Source organism: Thermobia domestica, chromosome 7 (genome assembly GCF_964235325.1).
Source record: "Thermobia domestica chromosome 7, izTheDome1.hap1.1, whole genome shotgun sequence".
Taxonomy (NCBI): Eukaryota; Metazoa; Arthropoda; class Insecta; order Zygentoma; family Lepismatidae; genus Thermobia; species Thermobia domestica.
Window position 1 is genome coordinate 51,457,160 of NC_137460.1, and position 24,241 is coordinate 51,481,400.

Genomic DNA, 24,241 nt, shown 5'->3' on the forward strand with positions numbered 1-24,241 from the left:
CATCCTCCTTAAGTAAAATAGGATTTTCTGCAATGAACATAATGAAGTGTAAGATCGGGTCACAACTCCGGAACACGACATGAGGGTGTGTTTAACAACTATCAGTTCACGATTGAAGAAGATTATAAAAGAACATCAAGCTCAAGCTGCACATTAATTTTGCTTCGTGCACCAACTTGTTTCACTTATTTTTGAAAAAAACTGTAACCTTCATATATTATTATTAAACAATTGCAACCTTCAATAGATATTATCAGTGGTGTATTTAGGGGGGGGGCTTCCGGGCTTAAGCCCCCCTCCGAAATCTTACTTACTATAGTAAAGTATCTTGCAGAATTTTCACATTTTCAGGCAAAGCCCCCCCCCAAAGTTAGCAAAGCCCCCCACCCGAAGCAAAATCGTAAATACGCCACTGGATATTATTGAAATAATGTTACATTACTAATAGTATTGAACAATTCTAACCTTCATAAAATATTTAAAAATTGTAACGTAGATTAACGATGTTAATAAATTATGTTTCATATTGTGTTACTTTTCTGTACATTTTTAACGTTGAAAAAAAGTATTTGTTATCATTGTTATGACCATCATTGCTTCTTTATTGTTACAGAATATTTTGTAACCTGAAATATTAAAATATCATTCATTCCTTTCGGTAAAGCAAACATGTATACAAATTACCTACATTTGTGTTATTAAAGTACAAAAGATTAGTTTGTTCGTTATTTAGTGATCTTCCTTCTTAGTGAAAAGTTGGATACAGTTTTCCAAAAAGAAAGTGTATTTTTAAAAACCTCAGTCCTATATTTCAGTGCAATTGTTCTCTATTTTTAAATTACAATGAAAAATAAACATAATGATTTACCACGGGGGGAAAACCAGCGATCGAGCTTTCTTCCCTGTGAGAAGATCAGCAATCAGAACAGAACCACGGTATTTTATACTACGAATAAAATAATAATAATAATATTAATAATAATACATCTATGAGTGTGTCGCGAGAATTCAAGTTACACCTGTAGTGTGCCGCAAGTTGAAAAAGGTTGGGAAACGCTGCTCTAAACAGTGTCCAAGTATGCCAGGGGGCACCGGCTGACCATTTCTTAGTTATCTCAGGCCGGGTTTTTGTCATGTTGCTTTCATTACAATTCATATTTTAAGCGGAGAAAGGAGGATTAAAAACTGACAATACAGTATCTCATAAACTCTTCATCATAGGAAGATGAAACATGGCATATTATTTAAAATGTGTGACACGGCTACACCACTTTCGAAAATTCCGCCTCTCCATGAAACTATTCAGTTTAATTTCCCATGGTTACGTCCTTTATGCTAAAGAAAATGGATGATTAAAAAAAGTGAATGATGGTAAAATTAATTTTTGTGCTCCCGGGAATCGAACCCGGGACCATGTACACAAAATCCACACACGCTGGCCAAAAGAAGAATGAGTGATCTACATTTCCTTTAAAAAAAATTCCAATGTGTGTATGTACGAAAATAGCTCTATACATAGTAATTTTAAAGAAAGGGCATAGAATCTGCTCTTATCATTTATATTTTAAATAACATTTACGGGACACTTTGTTGATTTTTGGTTGTGCATGATTATTGATTGTGCTGCTAATGGTAAGAAGTTGTTTCAAATTGTTCGAGATTTTTGTTGGTGATCCTAGAACTGTGAGGAAGTCGCTAAATCGTCATGCAGAGTAGAGAGACCAGAGAATGGAGTCCGTCAAAATCCGAGTTGTAACTGAGCGCGCTCGTTTTTCCTAACCTTTATCATGAGTAAACTCGTTTTGAAAAATGTGCATGTGAGTTAACTCCAAATATAGGCGAGTTGGAGCGTAAAACCATGCTTAACACTGAATATTGTAATTTTCACAAAATAATGTAATCATTCATTTGTACATTTGCTGTTGTTCGATCTCTGACAAGTTTAAACACTAATTTGTCATTAAATACATGATTCAGGTTAGGGAGGTTAAAGCTAGAAATAGCTCAAATGACTGAAAGTGCACCTATTTCAAGTGTTATACATATATATTTAGTTGAAGGAATTTTATAATATTTTCTTAAAGATAGCCAAAATTATAACGATAGTTATGTACAAACTGATCTTTCCTTGTGTATAATTAGTACGTTATTTCACTTTTAAAGAAATCAACAGAAGGAGAGAATTGTTGTTACCTCCAAATTTTGTAGAAATATAATCTATCTCAATATTAAAAAAATATTTTTTTAAAAATATTTCTTGAATTTCTCTGTAATAACAAAATGTAATTACTAGGGTCAGATGTTTGACATTTTTATTGTTCGTAATCTGCTGACGTTACACTGTTAGCAATCCCAATATTGTTTTTCATTACGCCCTCTTTACAAGTTGTTTCATTCATGTTGATATAACTCTTTGCTGGAATTTATGACGCTTTCAAATCCGGCAGTGCTTTAAAAATGTACTTTTTAAGTTGATCACGCTGTGGCATTCTTCGCAAATTCCAGAAATCGTAATTTTCCACTGTCCTAATCCTAGTGGACAGAGAATGTATCGTTTAATATATAAATACAAGTTCGCTGTATCATAATAGATGGCATGACTGTGCAGAAAGGAATCAATGATAGGCATTTATGTAAGTGAAGGATTAGAAGCAGTTGCCATTAAAACTGCTCGGACATTGTGCGAAAAAAGAAAAATGCAAGGACTTTCAGCACAGAAGAGAAAATCTATTGTGGAAAAAATGTGCATTTTGAAAGGATTCATGTACAGAAAAGTTGTGCAGCTGGCAGGAGTATGTAATTGGTGGAGTGCAAAGCATAATTAAAAAATACGGTAGGAGTATTCTTTCAATGACTGAATGCAATCCCGAAATCGACAAAAAGAATTAGTGAATCCGATCGCATCTAAGAAAGAGCTTTTGCAAAACAAGATGATACTTTAAAAACTCGCGTCAGAAAATTATACAACTCGATTTGTTCCAAAAAGGTTGTTTGTATCAATAGACGAAATCTACGTGAAGTGATACTATAAATCATTGCCAGATCCCAATATTACAATGTTTCCCAAGATACGCAAGTCAACAAAGCAGTCAAATCGTTTCTCCACAGGAAAATATGGAAAAATCGTTATGGTATGGGAGGCAATATATGAATATCAGATAAAATCACGGCCACATTTTATCATCTCAATGACAGCCAACTTGAGAGTGAAAGAGTGCCTTAACGATCGACTTCTCGCAATAATAATAATAATAATCTATCTATTAAAATGCTACAGTACCAATTAAGAGCGACCGAACTCTAACCTATAACCTTAGCTTTCAAACCTTTGATTTACGGTTATTTGTGATTTCACGTTTATAACAAAGACAAATATTTTTAAAAGAGTGTACTTTAAATAAATTACTTAAAGAAATATTTTTCATACAGTTTATCCTTTTAAATTATTTTTCAAAGGCCTTTGCCTTTAATAAGCCTTCTCCGAAATAAATGCAAATGAATTGTGCTGCCATCTTTGGAGCTCTTTTAAACTACGTTTATATGTTTGTGGCCAATCCTTTCGACAATGAAATCTCGGAAACTACAGGCTCTAGAAAGATGACATTTTCACTGATCGATTCCAAATTTCATGTAGTTTGTCCAGTTCTAATTGAATATTTATAAATCATTGGCACTATTTCTTTATTACATTTTTACGGGTACACTGGAAGTGTTGAAATTAAAAAAAAAAAAAAAAAAAAAACTAAAGCATCACATCCTAAGCATTATACATTCCAACACCACACTTGTATATAGGGGTTGTATATGTCTCAGGCGTTTGTTTCATGGCCAAATAATAATGGAAAAGGAAGGATAACCATTTCTCGTCTAGGATGAACCTTTTTTTTTGGGGGGGGGGGAGTGTTTTGCCCAATGAACACCATATATAACTGACATTACAATTAATTGTGTATGTAATGTATTTGCTTATTACATACTGCATGCAACAAGAAAGAAAACACTGGTCATACATGAATTAGAAACTCCAACCGGAAGCAGGCTCAAATCTTGCAAACTGTGCGAGATATTGAGAAAAAATAATCGAAAAAAGTCTCCCCTTTATGATACCCCTTGGCTTTTTTTAATCAGTACGTCTTTCACTTGTGTCTGTAAAGGGACATATACAGATGTTGTAAGGAATGATAAGGAGATTTATGCTCATATGCGAATGCGCTGTGTAGAGAGCGCAGGTTCAGCTAGTAATAATAATAATAATAATAATAATAAATAGTGGGACATGTATTTTTTGGCCCGATTTAGTGGCTTTCCACTATGGATTCAAGGTTGAATAATAGTATGAGAAAATCAAAATCAATTTTGTTGAGAAAGCGGTGGATCTTCCAAACTGTAGAGCTTCGTTCGATTCAATTTCTTTTGGGCTTCACTGAAAGCAAACTACGCAAAAGTGTTCGTACTGCGATGTCCGAGCAACAGGTCTCGTACATATTGGAACAGGGTGGCCAAAACCTTTGACCAAGTTGTCCGAAATTTTATGAGCTGTATTTGAAAAAAGTTCGAAAAGTAGGCAAAAATGCATAATTTTATATTTCTGTACGAACGTATTCCTTCTTGGAATTATAAATAACTATTTGAAAATTTTGTATTTTGCTTCAGAATTTGTGTTACATATTGGGTTTTATTCTTTCTTGTATTTATATTAAACGATACAGTCCTTACTGCCTCATAGTATTTTTTAGTTGAAATAATAACGTAGCTTGTACAAATTTTCAATATATACATTATCAATTTGGAAGTCGTGAAATAATAACTATTTCTAAGATCCACTGATCGGACAACCCTTCTTTTAGTCTTTTCTATAATTTCACACAATAATAATTATTTTTTTGCTAGTTTCCAATCCTAAAAGATAAAAAAGGGAGAGAATGAACTTCAGTTCGGTAGTAGTCCATAGTATTTGAATACTTACTGCGAAGAAAGAAAAAAAAAAAAAGATTTTGGGCTAGGGTAATGGATTAATATACTGAACAATTTTACTGGTATTGACAATTGCTGCATTTATTTGGAATTTTTAGCAGTAATATTATTATTACATCGTAGAGTATCTTATGCATGCATAATAGGTACAGATTATTGTGACAACTCAAAAACATAACTTATGGAGTGAAGATAACTGTGTTGCGTAAATCAATTCCATTACTTTACAGCCCTTGATTTAAAAACAAAAAAAAAAAAAAAGTGTTATAAAGACAATGACTCAAAGTGACCATGGAAAGTGACATCTATGAAACACAATACTGCTGAATAAAAATAACAGACATGATGATGGTAATTAGCACTGATTCACGGCCAGTTAGTACTCGAGTTATGAATATATATATATAAATGTGTATATATATATTATAGCTTTCCATGGAAATGGCTGATGAGTACTTTATATAACAGCGAAAAAATAAAATTCAGTCGATCTATTCAGGCAAACTGCCTGTCAGAATTCCCACCTTTCCAAAATCACACAATTAATACTACGGATGTTGTATTTGTTTTTTCTCTTTTTTTTCACCTCCTAACTAACAAATAATTCGGCAAAATAGAACATATAAAGCCCCTTTGGAATTAGTGTGATATATATGTATCTATTATGATAGAAAGGAGCATCAAATAACAATTATGCACAAGTAATATTATGTCCCATGTTATTATTATTATCTTTTTCTCTTCTCATTATTTCTAGACAGATCATGATAAATTATATCCCTCTCATTGATCTATGCATTAAATCCATGCATTTACTTGCATTAAAAAGACAAAATAAAATTGTACTTTAACAATATTTATATGTATGTATATATATATATATATATTTATATATAGTACTCGCATCTTGTACTTTTGCAAATATACCAAAGCCTGTAGTACCTTGTCCACTATATAAAAATAAACTTTTAATAAAAAGTCGCAGCCATTATTACGCTTCTTATTGAGAGCGCACTATATTATTTTGCTATTGGCTTTCTACCATTCAGTCTATTTTGCATTGCATCTTTACCTTTCTTTTTCAATAGAAACTGCGAGTAAACTGCATGGACAATGCCAAACCTCCGTTAATTCTATATGCATTATGCTAACGCAATTAAGAGATCTTAGCACTACCCCATGGAGCACCTCATTATTATTATTATTTCTTTTGCTAAAACCCCTTTTTTATATTTAATAATTGGTACATAACTGTTGGTGAGTAATGAAATGATATTATACTTATGTAATATGTTTATATGGAAAAGTTCCACTTAGGCAGCATAGATAATCCATTATTAATGCATGATTATTATTATTATTGGTCATTTTTTGTTTTTATCAATGCTCTATTATCTCAACTAGAAATCATCATTTATCTGGTAATAGAATAAAGCTCATGTCGGGGTCAACACTCTGCACTCACATCTACCTTCTATGTTAACATAGTCTTTTTTTAAAATATTTTTATTTGGTATTCAACACTGGATGCCACATTAACTTAACACAACGGACACCAATACAGCAACTGCTGCTGTAGAGTGATTAATGGACAATATTGTACTGTTATGTATTATTTCTCAGATGTTATACCTCTCCTCCCTATCCAAGCACCAGTGTAATATTGTGCTATTACGACAAGGTTGCATTTACGTGAGGGAGCTCCGAATTAGCTGTCATAGCAATCTTCATCCACAAAGTTTCAAGTTCCTCCTTTGGGGGCTGGTCCCTCCCGCTGCTGCTTCTGTTGTTCAAGGAGTCGCTCCAATGGTGAAGGCCCAGGACCAGACCACAGTGACTGAAATATAATGTTGTGAAAATTAATGTTTGTTACATTTATTATGTATAGTTCTTGGAGAATGAGGGCGGTGTTTCGAAAGCGGACCCTATATCTCAAGATGACGAGGCTTAGTTTGTTTATCTGTTTTCGGGTTTTTATGTAACAAATAGATACCGATTTGTTGGACCAAGTTGACTGTACACTATTTTGGGCAGTGTGTTGTGTTGAGACATAATACGAAATAAACTCTGGTGCAGGGTGCGAATTGGCGGGAGGGATGCCAGGGATTTCCCCCCCTGACAAAAATCTTTCCCACCCTGGAGAAGAAAAATTTTATCCCTGGCAGGGATAACTTTTCCCCCCTCTGGAGTATTTTTAAATGGACATAAAGATAAGATAGAAAAAGGGAACAATTCTTACTTTGCGTAGCTAACCTAAATATTACTTGAGTGAAAATTTATGAAAGATCTCACATCTCAACTGTTTTGTACTTCTTAGTGTATATATATATATATATATATATATATATATATATATATATATATATATATATATATGTGTGTGTGTGTGGGGGGGGGGAGGACTGGGTGCGCATATGGGTGAAATTCATCCCCCCCTGGGAAAATTTTTCAATTCGCACACTGCTCTGGTGACAGCAAAAAGGATCACACACTAGAAGTTTTAATTTCGTACCGAGATGAGAACCGCCTGAGGACTTTTGCTGCTATCTAACAGTAAGATGTGTACTTCTACTACTTTGCAAAAAACAGAATTCAAAAAATCGCTTTAGTTGAAGAGTTATCGTGTTAACGAAGGGACGTAAGTCACCGTTATTCGTTAAGATGTTCATAGATTGACTCCGTTAACGAACTCAGCCGAGGTAACTGTTCTAGCTATCTACTGCAAAAAACAGAATTACAAAATTCGCTTTCGTTTAAATGTTATCGTATAAAGTAACGGACGGACGTAAGCCACCGTTACCCGTTTACATGTAAACGGATTAACTCCGTTAAACTCGACGGAGATAATCGCTCTAGCTATCCATTCCATGAAACGGAATCTAAAAATTCGCTTCCGTTCAAGTTATCGTGCGGAGTAACGGATGCACTAACACTACAATATTGTTAAGTCCCACTTGCGTGATCCTAATAAGTAGGAGGTTTTGCTTTGTGTGGACGAGAAATAATTAAATTATACACGGAAATACGAGGATGTGCTGATAAAGATTGAGCCTTACCATGGGAAAAATTGAGCTTGGAAGCTGAAATAAGTAGGGTATATAGGGCAGGATCTGTATAGACTATGTTACAAAATGCAATATTCTATGATATTAACATCCTTTTCTTTTTCATTTCAGAAGTAAACATGGCTGCACCTCCAGAGCTTCAGTCCAGAGGAGCATAGGATCATCATGAAGTTTCTCTTCCTCCAAGGAAAGGTGCGACGCAGATCTACGATGAAATGAAACAAACTTTGGGGAACAATGGATCGTCATATGTAACTGTCAAATGCTGGGTAGCAAACTTCAGAACGGGCCATTTTGATGTTGAAAGTGCACAACCCAATGACAACCCTGTTTCTGTGTCTGTTCTCGAAAATTTGCAAGCCATTCAGGACATGATAATGGAAGATCGTCGAATATCAGCCAAAAGGATTGCTACATGTTTGCGCGTATCATGTGAAAGAGTTGGTATCATTATTCATAATGATCTGGATATAAGGAAGATTGTAGCAAAGTGGATCCCCAAACTTCTGACGAAGGAACAAAGGCTGGAAAGAGTGAGAACTTCGCGGACAGTTTTGGAAGATTCTGCAAGAAAAGAGGTTGTTTTTTTTTCCAGTGGGTGCAACGATTACAGCATATTACTGTGGTCTCTTGAGGAAATTGCGCGAAAACATCAAGGACAAACGTCGTGGTAAGATCTCCAAAGGTGTTCTGCGTTTGCACACCACCACCTCCTCACACAGGCATCTGAAACACAGGACACATTGGGCACTCTAGGCTTTCAAGTGTTACCTCATCCTTCTTAGTTCACTGGACGATCTAGCTCCATCCGATTATCATGTTCCCGAATCTCAAAAAACATCTCAAAGGTCACGTTTTCATAGTGTTCAAGCGGCAATTGATGTTACAGATGAGCATATTTACAAGGACTTAAAACGTTGCAAGACAGATGTCACGAATGCATTGACCTACTAGAGGAATATGTGGAATTGTGTGGGAGTCTCAACTTCCTAGCTCAATTTTTTCTTGGTAAGGCTCAATCTTTATCAGCAACCCTTCGTAAGAGGTTTATTTATTTGTTAAGTATTAATTTGGCTCGTTAGGATCAAAAAATTTCGTTGTTACTTTCTCAAAAGTTATTGAATTATTACTTCATATATATCTTCTGTGTCGTTTAATCCTTTTTGGCTCCATTTAAATAGTATTATTAATTACTTATGGAGCGTATGGAACACATAATACACGAATTACTCACGTATGTCAATTATTATATCGAATACTTCGAAATTCTTTTACTGGGGCACTCCTCTCCAGGAACAGAGCGGAAATTATAAAAATAATTGACGAATTATATTAATGCATGTGGTAAACTATTGATTAGTAAAATTGGACGCAACTACTATTTTCTTTCTATATACACAACAAATATGAATCTTTGAATATAAGGATAGTGGACTAAATACCCTGTTGATTTTTTTCTTTCGTATTTCAGGTTTTATCAATGAATGGATTCTTCTATAAAAATATTCGAATCCTCGTTCTTATCGCTCGCCGGAAAACATATTTGAATCGCTGTATATTCAATGTAGCCATAGCCATACTATAGTGTTATCCTATTTGGTGTAAATATTCGACAAAAAAATTTAAAAACGCAACCAACAGAATTAGTATTTCCACTCATTATTATTAATAAATTGTTTACGATTGTTGATTTGATCACAACTGAGAGAAGAGGAAAACTTTTAATGAATCATTTTGAGCACTTACCAGAGATGATATCGAAACTGCACCTTGAATTGGAAGACATTCTATATATTTCCTGATAGGACTTCTCAAGCAAGTTCCAACACAGGTGCTCGTTTCGTGCCCGGAAGTGACCCCGCCTTTGCAGGGGCTAAAAAATATAGAACTTTTGTACCTATATTCTATAGCAGGTGTACATAAAGTACGTTGCTACCCCTAAAAGTTGAATTCTATGCTTAAACGCCAAAACACCTGTTTCATCATTGTAAAAGCATAATTTAACGAAGTGAAAATATTTGCCCCAGGGTCCCAGGTGGGGTCCAACTCAAAATTTGCAATTTGAAAAGAGGGACAAGTAGCATATCGTTTGAAAGCTAGTGTTAAAAGAAAATCGATAACAGAAGTCTCACTGCTCTAATCAAACTCTATGCGAAATGGCGCAAGATTCAAAATTTGAAAACAGTCTGCAGCTAACAGTACATTGCCACCACTAGAATTCCAAAACGATGAAACAGGTGTCAAAATTCTAAAACACATGTTTCATTATTTGAAAAGTGCTATTTATCGAAATGATAATGTTTACCCCAGGGTCCCAGCAAAGTGCCAGGTGGGGTCCAACTCAAAATTTGCAATTTGAAAAGAGGGGCAAGTAGCATATCGTTTGAAAGCTAGTGTTAAAAGAAAAACGGTAACAGAAGTTTCACAGCTCAATGCAAACTCTGTGTGAAATGGCGGAAGATTAAAAATTTGAAAACAGTCTGCAACTAACAGTGCATGGCCACCACTAGAATTCCAAAACGGTGATACCAGGTGTCAAAATTCTAAACCATGTTACAGTATTTAAAACGTGCAATTTATCTAAATGAAAATGATTGCTCCAGGGTCCTCGTTAGGTCCCCGGCGGAGTCTACCTCGAAGTTTTCATTTGGAGTTGAGTTGAGTTGATTTTAGTTTAGCGTCCCTTTCAGCAGCGAGGCTATATGAGACGTGGACCTACTGATTAACGTGGAATCCGAACCACATGAGCTCCCGCCGGGAATCGAACCCGGGTCTCCCACGCCAAAGGCGCATACGCTAACCGCTTAGCCACGAGGGAGCTCAGTTTTCATTTGGAAAGGGTTCAAGAAGTATATCGTTTATAAGCTATCGCTCTTCAACTTTCCGACGACCCGTTTGGTAGAAGCAGTCTAGAAGACACGGCTTCGTCGAATGTTGTTTGCTGAAGCTTGGCTTTTGTTCTGGTCTATATGTGAGAGCCACGGTCGTAGCAACGTGGTAGCTGCCAGAACTTTATCTTTGTTATGCAGGTATGAGGGCCATATAATTGACGATCACTCTACGGCATGATATTGAGGCTTGAATGTCTCGTGGAGGGGTGCGGCCATGCTGTTGTTCATGAAGAAGTGATCAAAGCACAGTGATTGGAGACACCAACAGCACTGAATAAAACTCTTCTCTATGCAGTGTTCGTCGTTCGGAATCGAACATATCGAGAAAGCTGGATCCTTTGTGTGGAAACTGAAAGACAAGTCTCTCACTGACTGGTAACTAAAATCGTCAGGAAGGTCGATGTATCCACATTGGCCGAAAGCGTACTTGATCATATCTTGGAATCTGGGTGATTCTAACTGATTTCGTGTTACCCCAATCAAGTGAGCACTGGAATACCGATTTGTCATGTCCAGCTTGTCTCCAAGTCCTTCATTCCGAACATGCTTGTGGGCACGCTTCACCATTATTGTTCTGTAAAGAATATATCCCACATCGAATGGCTGTCCATAGGAAGTACACCCTGGAGTGGTTGTTCGTGGATGTAAGTCAGGACACTCTTGATACAAGTCCGGATCTCTCATGATGGCTGCGTCGTCCTTCAACAAAAGACATGGAGTTCCAACGTCTCGAACAAGATGTGGCATGTAGTCCTTGAATATAGCCTTTGTCATCATTCCTGACTTGTTGGCTCTGATTATGACTGCAGGGATCTGAGGGATTTTACATTGGACCCTTGATCCGAATTTCACAATGACATTCGGGCCCACGAGCTTTCCTGATGCCGAAATCGCTTCCTGGACTGTGTAAGAATGTGTCATTTTTGATTCGGTTCTTACTTGAGTTTCGACATTTTTTACTCCACGTTGAGTTAGAGTTCGTGGCGTTAGTAATTCATAATTGAATCCACTTTGATCAAGATACACAACTTGATCAAGGTTGTAGTTACCCTTTTCAATCTCCCGATTGATTTGTTGAATGTAGCTGTCAAATTCGTTTGAAAGTTTCAGTGCTTTTGTTCTGGCTGCCATTGTCATGACTTTTGTGTTTTTCCTGGAACACCAGTTCATTTCTCTCAATATTCGGCGGATCCAGAATCAGGATGCCTTGAAACTAGTAACCCCTAGCTTCCGCGATTGTTCCAAGGCTTCCACGGCAATGTCGTCTTCAGTGATGTTGAAAAAATTCTGAACAGCGCGTTGATTTTTGCACTATGCTTTGACAGATTCTCGGAGTTCTGCTAGCTTGGTCCGCTTGGATGCTTTGTCCAGGAATAGTTTCATCCGAATGATGTCACTTGTACAGATGTCAACTCTTGCTACGTGTTTCGCATCCTTGAGTTTGCGACCACTGGATGCGTTGTTATAAGCTGCTACACCGTCCCTCAATTTCGATTCACTCCATAATCTCCAAAATGCAGTTTCCTGAGAAGGACTTGGGTCCAAGTGGTCGTAATCAGGATCGCCTTCGGTACTCGAAGCAGTTCTTTGTTGACTTGATGTCGTGTCCAATGGCTGGAATTGAGTGTTGTCTTCGAACGTAACATAATCGTCTACGGTCATTGTAATGTCCTGGTGAACAGAGTTTGTCACCATCAACTTGATGAGCTTGTGAATCTTCCTTGCAATTGTTTTGTCGGCATCGGAAGGCTGAACACAAACAAAGTCAGTATTTTCTAAGCTACAGAGAGCTTTCATCACTCCCTGCACAGTTGCCATCGTGATACCAAGTAAAATATTATAACATCCACGAGAAGATTAACAAGTAAAGTCATGGGTTCGTGCGCTGCACGCACTCAACGGTGAGCGATCGCTTCTGCAATTGGCTTCCTTTGCTATAACCTTTGAATAGAAAACTCAAATAAACACCATTGAATTTGACCCGCAAACTTGCAAAATAATAATAATAATAATAATAATAATAATAATAATAATAATAATAATAATAATAATAACCCCTAAAACTGCTACTGTTTTACAGAGTTGGAAAATGCACCTAAAATATGGGTTTTGCAGATACGTCTACTGACGTCCCCTTATATTTCGCGAATAGGATAATGGCAAAAATACACACTGCCAGATTCGTAATCTACATCTTCAAAAACCACTAACTCCGTTGGCGTAGATAGCGGCGCAAGAAAAGTGTAGACGTCAGAACAAACCTACAAGCTCCCTGGTCTTCAATGAAGCGATCGCTAAAAAAAAATGCACTTGCAAAAATCGGGAAAACACGGACAGTTGTCCCTTTCAAACGTGTGAAGGTCAAGTTTGTACCGCAATTTATCGTTCTTCTTTTAACACAAGCTTTCAAACGATATGCTACTTGTCCCTCTTTTCAAATTGCAAATTTTGAGTTGGACCCCACCTGGGACCCTGCGGTAAACATTATCATTTCGAAAAATAGCACTTTTCAAATAATGAAACATGTGTTTTAGAATTTTGACGCCTGTTTCACCGTTTTGAAATTCTAGTGGTGGCCATGCATTGTTAGCTGCAGACTGTTTTCAAATTTTGAGTCTTGCGCCATTTCGCACAGAGTTTGATTAGAGTTATGAGACTTTTGTTATTGTTTTTCTTTTAACACTAACTTTCAAACGATATGCTACTTGCCCCTCTTTTCAATTGCAAATTTTGAGTTGGACCACACCTGGGACCCTGCGGGGACCATGGAGCGAATATTTTCACTTCGTTAAATTGATGAAACAGGTGTTTTAGTTGTTTAAGCATATATTTCAAATTTTAGGGGTAGCAACGTACTTTATGTACACCTGCTATAGAATATAGGTAAAAATGTTCTATATATTTTAGCCCCTGCAAAGGCGGGGTCACTTCCGGGAACGAAACGAGCACCTGTTTTGGAACTTGCTTGAGAAGTCCTATCAGGAAATATATAGAATGTCTCCCAATTCAAGGTGCAGTTTCGATATCATCCCTGGTTAGTGTAAATGAATAAACAGAAGCAGGGAGACTTATCATAAGCAAGCACCCTTATACTGTTAGAATGTACAATTCTCGCTGAATGTAGCACCATCTATTATGAATAGAAAACGAAAGTTCCTAAATAATAATAATATGGTTCCCATTTAATATTCTAAAGTCTTTGGAGCTGGGCAGGCTAATCTTAACACAGGTGAATTTCTTCCTCTAAAATACTGACTTTTGATTTAGAACTTTTTTTTTTTTTTTTGTTCGATGTTTATTTCCAAAATATTTTTCAGTCAACTTTCTTTTAATAAAAAATATATAACATTATATATACACTTATGAAAGTAAAGAATTTTCACAACTTGTGTTTAATATATATTTTGAAACTTTTAAAATTATTTTTTGTATATTTCAGCGAGTTTTATTCCTTTTCACTAATTAGAAGCCATGTTTTCGATCATTACTTTTATGTTAGTAGTACTTTTATTAAGAGTGCCTGTGAGCTATTAACCTTTCCAAGACGGGGACAAATAACTTTGGAGCTGAGATCCGCTTTAAATTCCCAATCAATGAAAATAATGGAAACAACTGTAGCTTGTAACACGTAAGACGTGGTAACAATGAAGATGTGTATGTACCGCCTGGCTATTGTTAACGGTGTGACAAGCAATCATCTATAGTGCGTCAAGAGAGTTAGAATGGATGTGTTTTGAAGCGAGCACATAACCACAATGCAACCTCTGAGTTTCAAAAAGGCCAAATTGTGGGTGCGCGATCAGTAGTAGATTTATCTACGGTAGCTTGTATGATAACTGTGTCGCGAGGAACAGTGTTCAATGTGATAATGACCAACATTACTCATGGCAAACAAACATAGGTGAAAAAAGTAATAGTAGATGGAAGAAAAGCCTCAGTGACAAGGATCACTGAACATTTACCAAAAATCACAGAACGAATGCAACAAAAAGTGACTCCGAAACTCAATTAGCACAAGGAACACATATTATGACAGTCACAGTACTATGCTTGTTGCATAACCTAAACATCCACAATCACACACTGTGATTTGCGAACCGCTTATCATCGCGGACAACTTTAGCACAAAGGCAATGGCACCGAGAATATGTAAAGGGAGAGCCGACAATAGGAAACACGTAACATGGCACGATAAGTTCTCTTTCACATTATTTCCAACATAAAAGTCATATTCGTATACGTCGGATACTCAAAGAATCTCCGAACTATTTCCTTCCTACCGTAAAACATGTCGACGGTTCTGTAATGTTGTGGCCCACATCATTGTGGTATTACCCTAACACGATCCATATTTCTCCCGAAAATATTCACGATTTCTGTGCCTCGATTTCACAACGAATCAGAGCTGTACTAGAGGCTATCAGTGCTCCAACGCCGATTAATCAGGTAAAAAGAGTTTTCTTCACGCGTTTCTAATAAATTTTATTTTGACAATAATTTTTTGTATATATATATATATATATATATATATATATATATATATATATATATATACTAGTTGTTGCACCCAAGCGCTCAGTCCTCTGTACATTATAGGTTAAAATCGGACTTAATTATAAATGCTCTAATTTTTACTTGTCCTAATAATAAACAGGAAAGTACGTTATGTTCAATATCGTCATTATCCATTTTCAAATAACTAAATTTAAACGACACAGCTCTTAAGATGCAATTAAATCGTCACAATAGCTTTAAAACGGTAAACTGTATGCACGCTAGAGACATCTATGGGCATCATGAGGTAGGTAGTGCATATGGCGACACCTATTAGCTTGACTGTACTATTAGGAATTAGCGGTACACACAGAGTTGACATATTTTTGTACTATAAATAAAACTGGCATGCTTTGGTATTACAAATAAGATACTTGGAAATCAACCTGCGGGCACGGTAGCTTAGTGGTTGAGCCTTATCTCTGGTGTGAGATATGTACCTGGTTCGATCCAAGGCTATGAATTTCTGGTGAACAACATCGTGTCCGTGGGTTTTCTTCAGGTTCTCCCATTTTCTTTCACATTCTCATTTCACCAATTTTTTTCATATCCATTGCCTTTTATTAATGATCCGTCACCTTTATCCTACGAGCATAATTCTGGATCGTAAAGTGTGAAGACTTTATCTTTATAAATCAATCTAATCAATACGGCAGGATCTTAAGATATTTAATGCACTTTACCTAAAGGAACCCTAATGTAATGTCGTAAGGTAAAGACCATATTACGCGAAAGCTTCTGATTTTGCAGCAAGTGATCAGCCAGCTTTAACAGAATATTTACTGGCACATTTGTGGCGTATGTTACAACTCTTCATTTCTCAAAATTCTACAAAATAAGGAGATGGGATATCTTGCTATACAGAAAACACTATTGTGGAATGTTGTTTATTTTTGGAATATTATCCTTTTTCTACTCACTGATTCAAATATGGTTAGTATTATCGCAACAAAGATCAAATTATGAAGATATTAGTCCCCCCTCACCCTATTTCTAGACCTGGAGGATAATCGAAATCCATGTTATACGTAGGCCCGTATTTTGAGTCCAGACCTAGGGTGTCATATTAAAAAAATCGAGTCAGTCAACGAGAAATTTAAGGACCTATAGGGTGATTTAAAATTATGTAAACAATCTGAAGTTTGTTTTGTTTTCTATTACAGGCTGACCCACGGATGATAGACTCACATTAGAGCACACAAGAGCGGTGGTAAGCTTAATGGTGGTTGTACAGTCGGCATCAGAAGTGCGTCAAAGGTTTGCAGAACGATTTCCAGATCGACGGCCACCAACTCGTTTAACAAATTATCGCATTTACCAGATCGCGTTTAGCAAATTATCTCAGCAACTGGATCAAGCAGCAAACAATTATCGCGGAATGCAGGGCGACCTAGAACTGGCAGAAGTGAATTAAACATTGCTACAGTGCACGTGGCCATACTTCGGAGTCCAACAAAATCGACGAGAAGTTGCAGTCTGGAGACACGGAAATCTACAGAGGACAGTGAACCGAATTCTATCTAAGGACCTTGGCATGTGACCATACCACCTACAAATTGTTCAAGCTTTGACTGCTCGGCATAAACAGGTACGACTAGAATGCTGTGATATTCTAACTGAAATGTCACGAATGCAGCCGGACATTGTTAATCAAATGATTTTCAATGATGAAGTTACCTTTCATACCAGTGGTCATGTTAATCGTGATAATACAATTTTCTCGAATACTGAAAATCCACGTATTGTTCGTGAGCATGTTTTAAATGTGTGGTGTGCTGTGATCGCTACTGGTGTAGTTGGCCCATTTTTCTTTACAATTCCAACGGTGACTGCAGATAACTACATGCAAATGCTGGAAGAATTTGCCATTGACAACATGCCCCTACAACTTAGACGAGGTTATTTTCAACACGATGATGCACTACCTCATTTTGCTCATGCTGTTTGTGCTTATCTTCATCAAATGTTCCCAAATTGTTGGATAGGTCGCGGCGGACCGTTGGTATGGTCTCCCCAATCTCCGGATTTCACATTCTATGACTTCTGGTTATGGGGTATGAAGAGTACGGGGTATAGTACAAAAGTGCGAAACATCGAAAAACTCGAGGACAGAATAAAAAGGACTGATATCCAACATTCCCCCGAAATGTATGTTCGAGTACTAAATTGTACTGTTGAACGTTGGTTTATCTGCATTAATCGTGCTGGTGGGCAGGTTGAGACTCTGTATAACGAAAACTGACTAAATGGTTTCTCTCAAATAGTGTTCACATAATTTTGACTCACCCTGTATATGAAACAATGTTGGGATCACAGTGTGACCGAGTTTTCTCGCTACCGAGTTACGACACTACTGGCGCGAGAAGGACCTGCGACTGTTGTTTAATGGTTGTCAGCCTAATCCGTGCATTTGTTTCTCTATATGCCCCGTCCTGTTGCTGTGACAATATAAGCGGACGCAGCGATATTCTTTAGCCTTATACTAAATACAAACGAATGAGGAGAGAAGGTGCGCAAAATTTTGGGGGGCTAGGTGCGTATATATATATATAAACTTACCTGTAAAGGTGGTTGAACCATCAGAGGATTATTAGCGGTGGAAGTCATATTCCTCGCAACTCCAGAGTTTTGTGAATTATTTGACGTTCCTAACTCGTCTTTCGGATGACCAGAAGATGTCACCCACGTTGGTGTACTAAACAGGGAGTAGGTGCTTCCCATTCCAACGGAGAAAGAATTCCCTCCAGAAGAGAAAACAGTGTTCTCGCCCAGAGTTGTTCTTGCTTCTCGCTTGTTTTCAGTCTTAATATTCATATCACTTGTCTGAAATACGAAAATCACAATACGTACACGTAATTAGAGGAATTAGTATGTACGATTTTTTTTTGGTAAAATTTGCACTTATAACTAAAGTAATATAAAACAATCTTTAAATGCTCATGTACCATCATTATTAGATTCCATCATCATTTCAAACACTGATTAATCAGTTATAACAAAATACTGGATTCTAAATTTGGACATAATTGTTTTTCCTTTCTCTACATGAATATAACTTGTTATACCTCTTTTCCTTTACTTCACCTCCCCCTATCGAAAAATCTGCCGAAACCGCTACCAATTTGGTCAAATGTATTATTTTCCTTTTCTGCATTTACTTTGGTATATGCCGTAATTCTAATTAATGATTTACTTAGTTTATTTATTATATGTTGCTAATTTAGGGTGACACTTAAAATTGCGCGAAAGCATTCTCTTGAGTTTTCCAGAGAAAACCAAGAAAACATGACCACAATGATACATAAGTAATATTTTTTTCCTAATCAACTAGAATAATGAGTAATATAAAAACAAATACAATGTATTTTATTACGAAATTACATACAGTGACTTAACAAAAATTCCTGCATAAAGCAAGAAACTTAAAATCTTCCGTGAATCTTTATTCACACATGAATGGAAAAAGTCACACCGAGCTTAAGAACAAATATATGTAAACACACACTGCAATTTCGGCAAAAATCCAAAATGTTCAGTACCGTTATTGGTTGAGGTTTCTTAAAGGCAGTACGTGCAGCAAAATAAACGCTGAAGTTTTTCACAGGAATAAGATTATCTTCATTTTAGACATCAATCCATGTACCTAAACTCAAAGAACTACAAGCTTCTCGCTTTACAAACTTTTGCTTCACACTTTTTATCAACCGATCAAATGTTGTAAGCAAATGAACTGGGCGGAGCGGAGCGTCAGTCTGAAATTCAGTTAAGGTTCTACTTCTAAAGAAAGTGATTTTTAAAGAAATGTACGTTTAGGAATAAGGATTTTATCATCTTCGAACATACTTGACATGATCTGCTAGCTCAAAGAGCTGGGAGCTTCCTTATCTTGAACATAGAACACAACAGATGATACGAATGGCTTGTTGAGCAACATAATTTTCAATCCAATACAAAACAAAATCAGTAAATGCGAAAATCACAGAACAATAAGCTTGCTTACGCATGCTTCAAAAAATATTGACAAAGGTAGCCTATAGAAGATTGGAATCCAAGACCTAAGAACTACTAGCAAATGACCAGTCTGGATTATTATTATTATTATTATTTAAAAAAAAGGGAAGTTCTACTTGCATTAAGAGGATTGCTAAAAGAAAGAATTCGAGTGGGAAGAGCAACTTAAGTAGTATTTATGAAACTGGCAAAGGCGTTTGACAATGTAGAATGGAACAATATGTTCAGAATTCTGAATGAAGCAGGAATAAACTATATGGAGCGAAGAATAATGTAAAGCATGTACAAAGAACTGAAGTGCAACGAGTGGAAGGAAAAGTCCAAGGAGCTCAATACTTTGAATGGGAACAGTGAGTACACGTACACATGTTTTTAGATCTGCTAGTGATCTCCCGTGTGGCTAAATGATTAGTGTACGCGTCTTCAACGAGGGACATTAAGATATAAACCCACGTCCCATATGGCGTGTTTGCTGAAAAAGACTTTAATCCATCCACTCAATCCCAAATCTGCTAGTGACCCATTAAGGCAACAGAGCACAGGTAACGGTGGCTCCGTACACAGCTAGCAGAAACGTTAAGAGCAGGTGTAATAAAATTTAATTGTGGCAAACATTAGATTTTGGCCATGAACGTGAACTCTCTGATACACAGAGGACAAAGGCTTATGGCCGGTCACGATTAGATGTAATTTACAATGGAAGGAGAAATTCAGAGCATGTTTCGGCCCTTCTTCTTGCTGATGCGTGTCTATGTTTATATACTAATTCAAAGATTCAGCAATGAGAAAATGGCTCCTGGTCCTGCTATCATAAGCCCATGCCATTTTATTTTTAATCTCTTTCTTCTCCTCTCCCCCCTCCTCTTAGTTTGCTTCTTCATTTGTTATCACAAAATTATATATATATATATATATATATATATATATATATATATATTATTTAACTAGTTGACAACTCTTCTATGATGCAGACTGCATGGTTTATACAAGCTGCAAAGCTTCGTGAAATCGATTTTAAATAATAGCAACGCATTTTCTGCGCTTTTTTGCGTACGGCAGTATAGAGTAGTGATTAATTTCAAGCTGGACCGTGAAACAAAATAACATGTTTTGGCGTAGGGTAGCTACACTTCCGTCTTTGCTTCACAACAGTGGCAGAAAAAGAGTTTTCAGTATATGCATATATAAAGTCAGAAATGAACCATATAGCGTCTCTCGCTCACACCCTTATCTTTAGAAAATTTTATTTTCGTAGTAAGTTGTGAGCCAAAGGAGGGAATTGAGTGTTGTTTTAGCTGCTAGTTTGTTTTATTTTTATTAGCGAATGGTAATTGAGCAATGTAATTTGAGTGTATTGTCTGGTATATTAGAAGGATAAGAGTGCCGTTACTGAGCTCGTTTCTTGAATAGTATCTCATCGAAATAATTTATGGTGTTTCTTTCTCAACCCGAAATTCTTGAAGCTCTCGAAGGATTTGATAGTGAAAGTGTTGATGATGAGGAAAGAGGAAGGATGAAAATTTGATGGGTGAGACGGAAGGTGTATGTTATGAAGATGATGGAGAAGTGGCCGGATCCTCAAACCTGTGTCTTTATTGAGGGTTAGTTAGAGACGACAGAATGTCGTAACACAGCCAGTGACCCTTTTACAGGAGCACAAGAGATCAAAACTGTCTCGCCCAGATGTACGACAGCTTGATTTGTTTCTCCCGCTTTTTTCTTATCGTAAATACTCTGAAGCTGGTAAAGGATCAGAAAAAATTATTGTTTTGTTGAGTTGAGTTTAACGTCCTGTTCAGCAGCGAGGCTCTGAGACGTGGATCTACTGATTAATGTGGAATCCGAACTATATGAGCTCCCGCCGGGAGTAAAACCCGAGTTTCTCACGCCAAAGGTGCGTACGCTAACCATCGTCCAAGTGATCATGAGGGCCCCCATCTTAAAAGAAATTGTCTTCCTTGAGGTATGTTTGACAATAAGACACTCTGGGCGTAATACCCTTGTAGATTATTGGAAAACAAAAGGAACAGATAAGACTCCATGATATCACGATATCGTGGTATGTAAAAGATTTGTTTTCATTCTCAGTAATTCTGAGGATAACACGACAAGTCTGGACAAAAACTTCGCAGAGCATGACGGCATCTGGAAATTCATCTTTCCAGATCTTCTTTGATCAGATAAATAACAAATTCATTAAAAAAAAATACTATCTGATGGAGTATATATATATATAGATGAAGTTATTGTCTTGTTCAAAGGGAGGATTGCATTCAAACAGTATATTCCAAAGAAGCATAAGCTATTTGGAATCAAGATATTCCAATTCATTGATGCTCTTGAGAATACTTATAAGACTGAGATCTATCTCAGTAAATTAGGTGGCGTGACTCGTGTGCAACACTCAAGTCACATCTATGGCCTGGTTCTGACATGTTGGCCATAAAATTTTTATGGACAACTTTTTCAGTTTACCTGTCCTCTATGAGAACTGATGTCATTGGAGATCCGCGCATGTGGAAGGGAATGCTACCTAACTTCAGTCCCGAGAAGTTGGGAAGGATAAGAGCGAGGTCTACATGCTCACAAACATGCATCCTCCACCAGCTTCTGGGAACTTTCGTAATTAGCATGGCCATTGTCCCAAGCCGCAGATAATTCTAAACATAACCGGTAACAAAGGTGCTCAAATGGAAGACAAAGCACCTTCAATATGAAGCGGGGAACAGTCATATGGACAACAAAGCTTCATCTTTCTCTTCCATGTCGTCACAGTTGTCATTTCTTACTTCATGAGCGATAAGATGAAGGGGATGGATGAAATACCATGATCTCTTTCGACAATTGATGGACTTAGGAAAGGATAGGGTTTCATGTCCGTCAAGGTTAAGCATGGGTGGCACATTAAGGTGCATGCTCTTTTATGTTGATGCTCACGCTTCTGTTAAACTGAGGAAGTGACTCGCTGCAAAGTGTTATGCACATGCATGTCGAAAAAGCCTATGTCAAATTTCATTACACTATGATAAAATTTGCGACAGACAAACGAATTCAGTTTGAGTCAAATGATAGAAACTTGCTTTAACTAATTTACACGATTGATGTGTGAAGTAGTTAAGCTTTATCTTTACACGGGTCTGTCACACTTTTCTTTTTAATTACCAGCTCCTACTCTAATTACAACAGTGCACCTTAATGTCAACACTATCTTTGTAGAAAGATGTTGCAACATACTATCATTTAATATACACAGAAACGAAGCCAATGACGAGCAAATTTAGAACGTCAATATAACGTGACGTACATAACAATCAGTGGTTTCGAAAAGGTTAAACTTAAAAATTAAATAAGTAAAATACATTTTCAATTATTTTTTAAAGGAAGACACTTACCTCTGTCATATGTCCTCGAGATTCTGGAGTAAACATAGACATTTTAGCTCCGACTCTAGATTGTTGAAAGTTGGAGGAAGGAGAAAGAAGGTCAGGAGGCTGTACAACAGGTCGATGGACAGCTGATGGAGAGTAGGGGCCTCCCTGGAGATGTCCTATCAACTGAGCTAAATTAAGATTTGTTGGGTTTGAAACATGATGGGAAGCAGGCAGATTCTGTCCCGATGGCATCCAGCCTGCTGGAGAATTTAGAGTATGCGATTGTGGCCCTCCGTATAAATCAAGTCCCACTGAGGCCGATGATGAGCCTATCTCTGCAGGGTTCTTTGACAGAGGACTGTTTTGATTTTGAACTCCATGCATCACACTACCCTGCAAATAACTCATAGTAAATGGCATATTTCCTCCTAGAATTTGTGATTCATCTTGACCCGATCCTTGCCTCACAGGCGGTCGAGTTCTTCTATTTTGATTATTGTTGTCTCCCCACCATGAAGCTGGAGGTACTGGCGGAACATTGATGCCAGTCAATTTGCTTTCATCTATCAGAGGAATATGTGATGAAGTATTTAGTCCCTCAGCTCCCTGCCATATGTGAGATTGGTTATTTGCTTGAAGGGAATTGACAACCGAGCCGAAAGGAGACATTTTCACAGACGACTGCGTTTGTTGTCGGATACTATTCATAGCCATTTCTCGAGCCTTCATATTATATTGCGTTTGGAAATTTCCTATACTCAAGTTCCTCTGGTCTTGCATCGCCATGGTTCCTTGTGGACTTCCACCTGGATTTGGCACTTGCATATTATTCATTCGTGACTCTGTGGGATTGTAAGCAGACTTCTGAGCGGAGTTGTGGTGCAAAGACAAGTCCTGCTTCATATAGGAAAGATTTCCTTGAGGAAGTTGGTAAGGTGTATTTTTGGGATTTAAAGGCGGGAAGTTAGGAACCGTTACTGGTGGATACGAGGCATTTATTCTTAGGTCACTTGGTTGTGGCGCCCTTTGCATGTTCGACATATTGGACATCTGTTGATGATGGTGTTGTTGCTGAGGTGGTGGTGGCTGTTGTGGCATGGGGCTAGTGAACACGGGCTGTTGTCTTGATAGGTGCTGTGGTTGCGGATGATATGCATACGGTGGTGGTTGTTGTTGTTGCTGCTGCTGCTGCTGTTGTTGTTGTTGCTGCTGCTGTTGTTTGGCCTGTTGTTGCCACGCAGACAATGTATTATTTTCATCAGTTCCTTGCGAACTGCTCGGTGATATACTCGGAGACGGAGTTTTGAACGTAACCTAAAACAAACAAATCAGTACATTTAGTAGCCAATAAAACAGCACATAATTAAGAATCTTA

At 37.2% G+C, this 24,241-nt stretch overlaps 1 protein-coding gene across 1 annotated transcript in view; it reads right to left on the reverse strand.

Moving 5' to 3' along the window:
- Nucleotides 1–5,028: 5,028 nt before the first annotated feature.
- LOC145690083 (uncharacterized) overlaps nt 5,029–24,241 on the reverse strand; it is a 63,392-nt gene continuing 44,179 nt past the window's right edge. The window contains exons 14-16 of the mRNA XM_081764614.1: nt 22,888–24,180; nt 18,044–18,307; nt 5,029–6,811 (exon numbers count right to left, since the gene is read on the reverse strand). Coding sequence (XP_081620740.1) covers nt 6,716–6,811; nt 18,044–18,307; nt 22,888–24,180 — 1,653 coding nt within the window. The 3' untranslated portion in view covers nt 5,029–6,715. The remainder of the gene's footprint in view (nt 6,812–18,043; nt 18,308–22,887; nt 24,181–24,241) is intronic.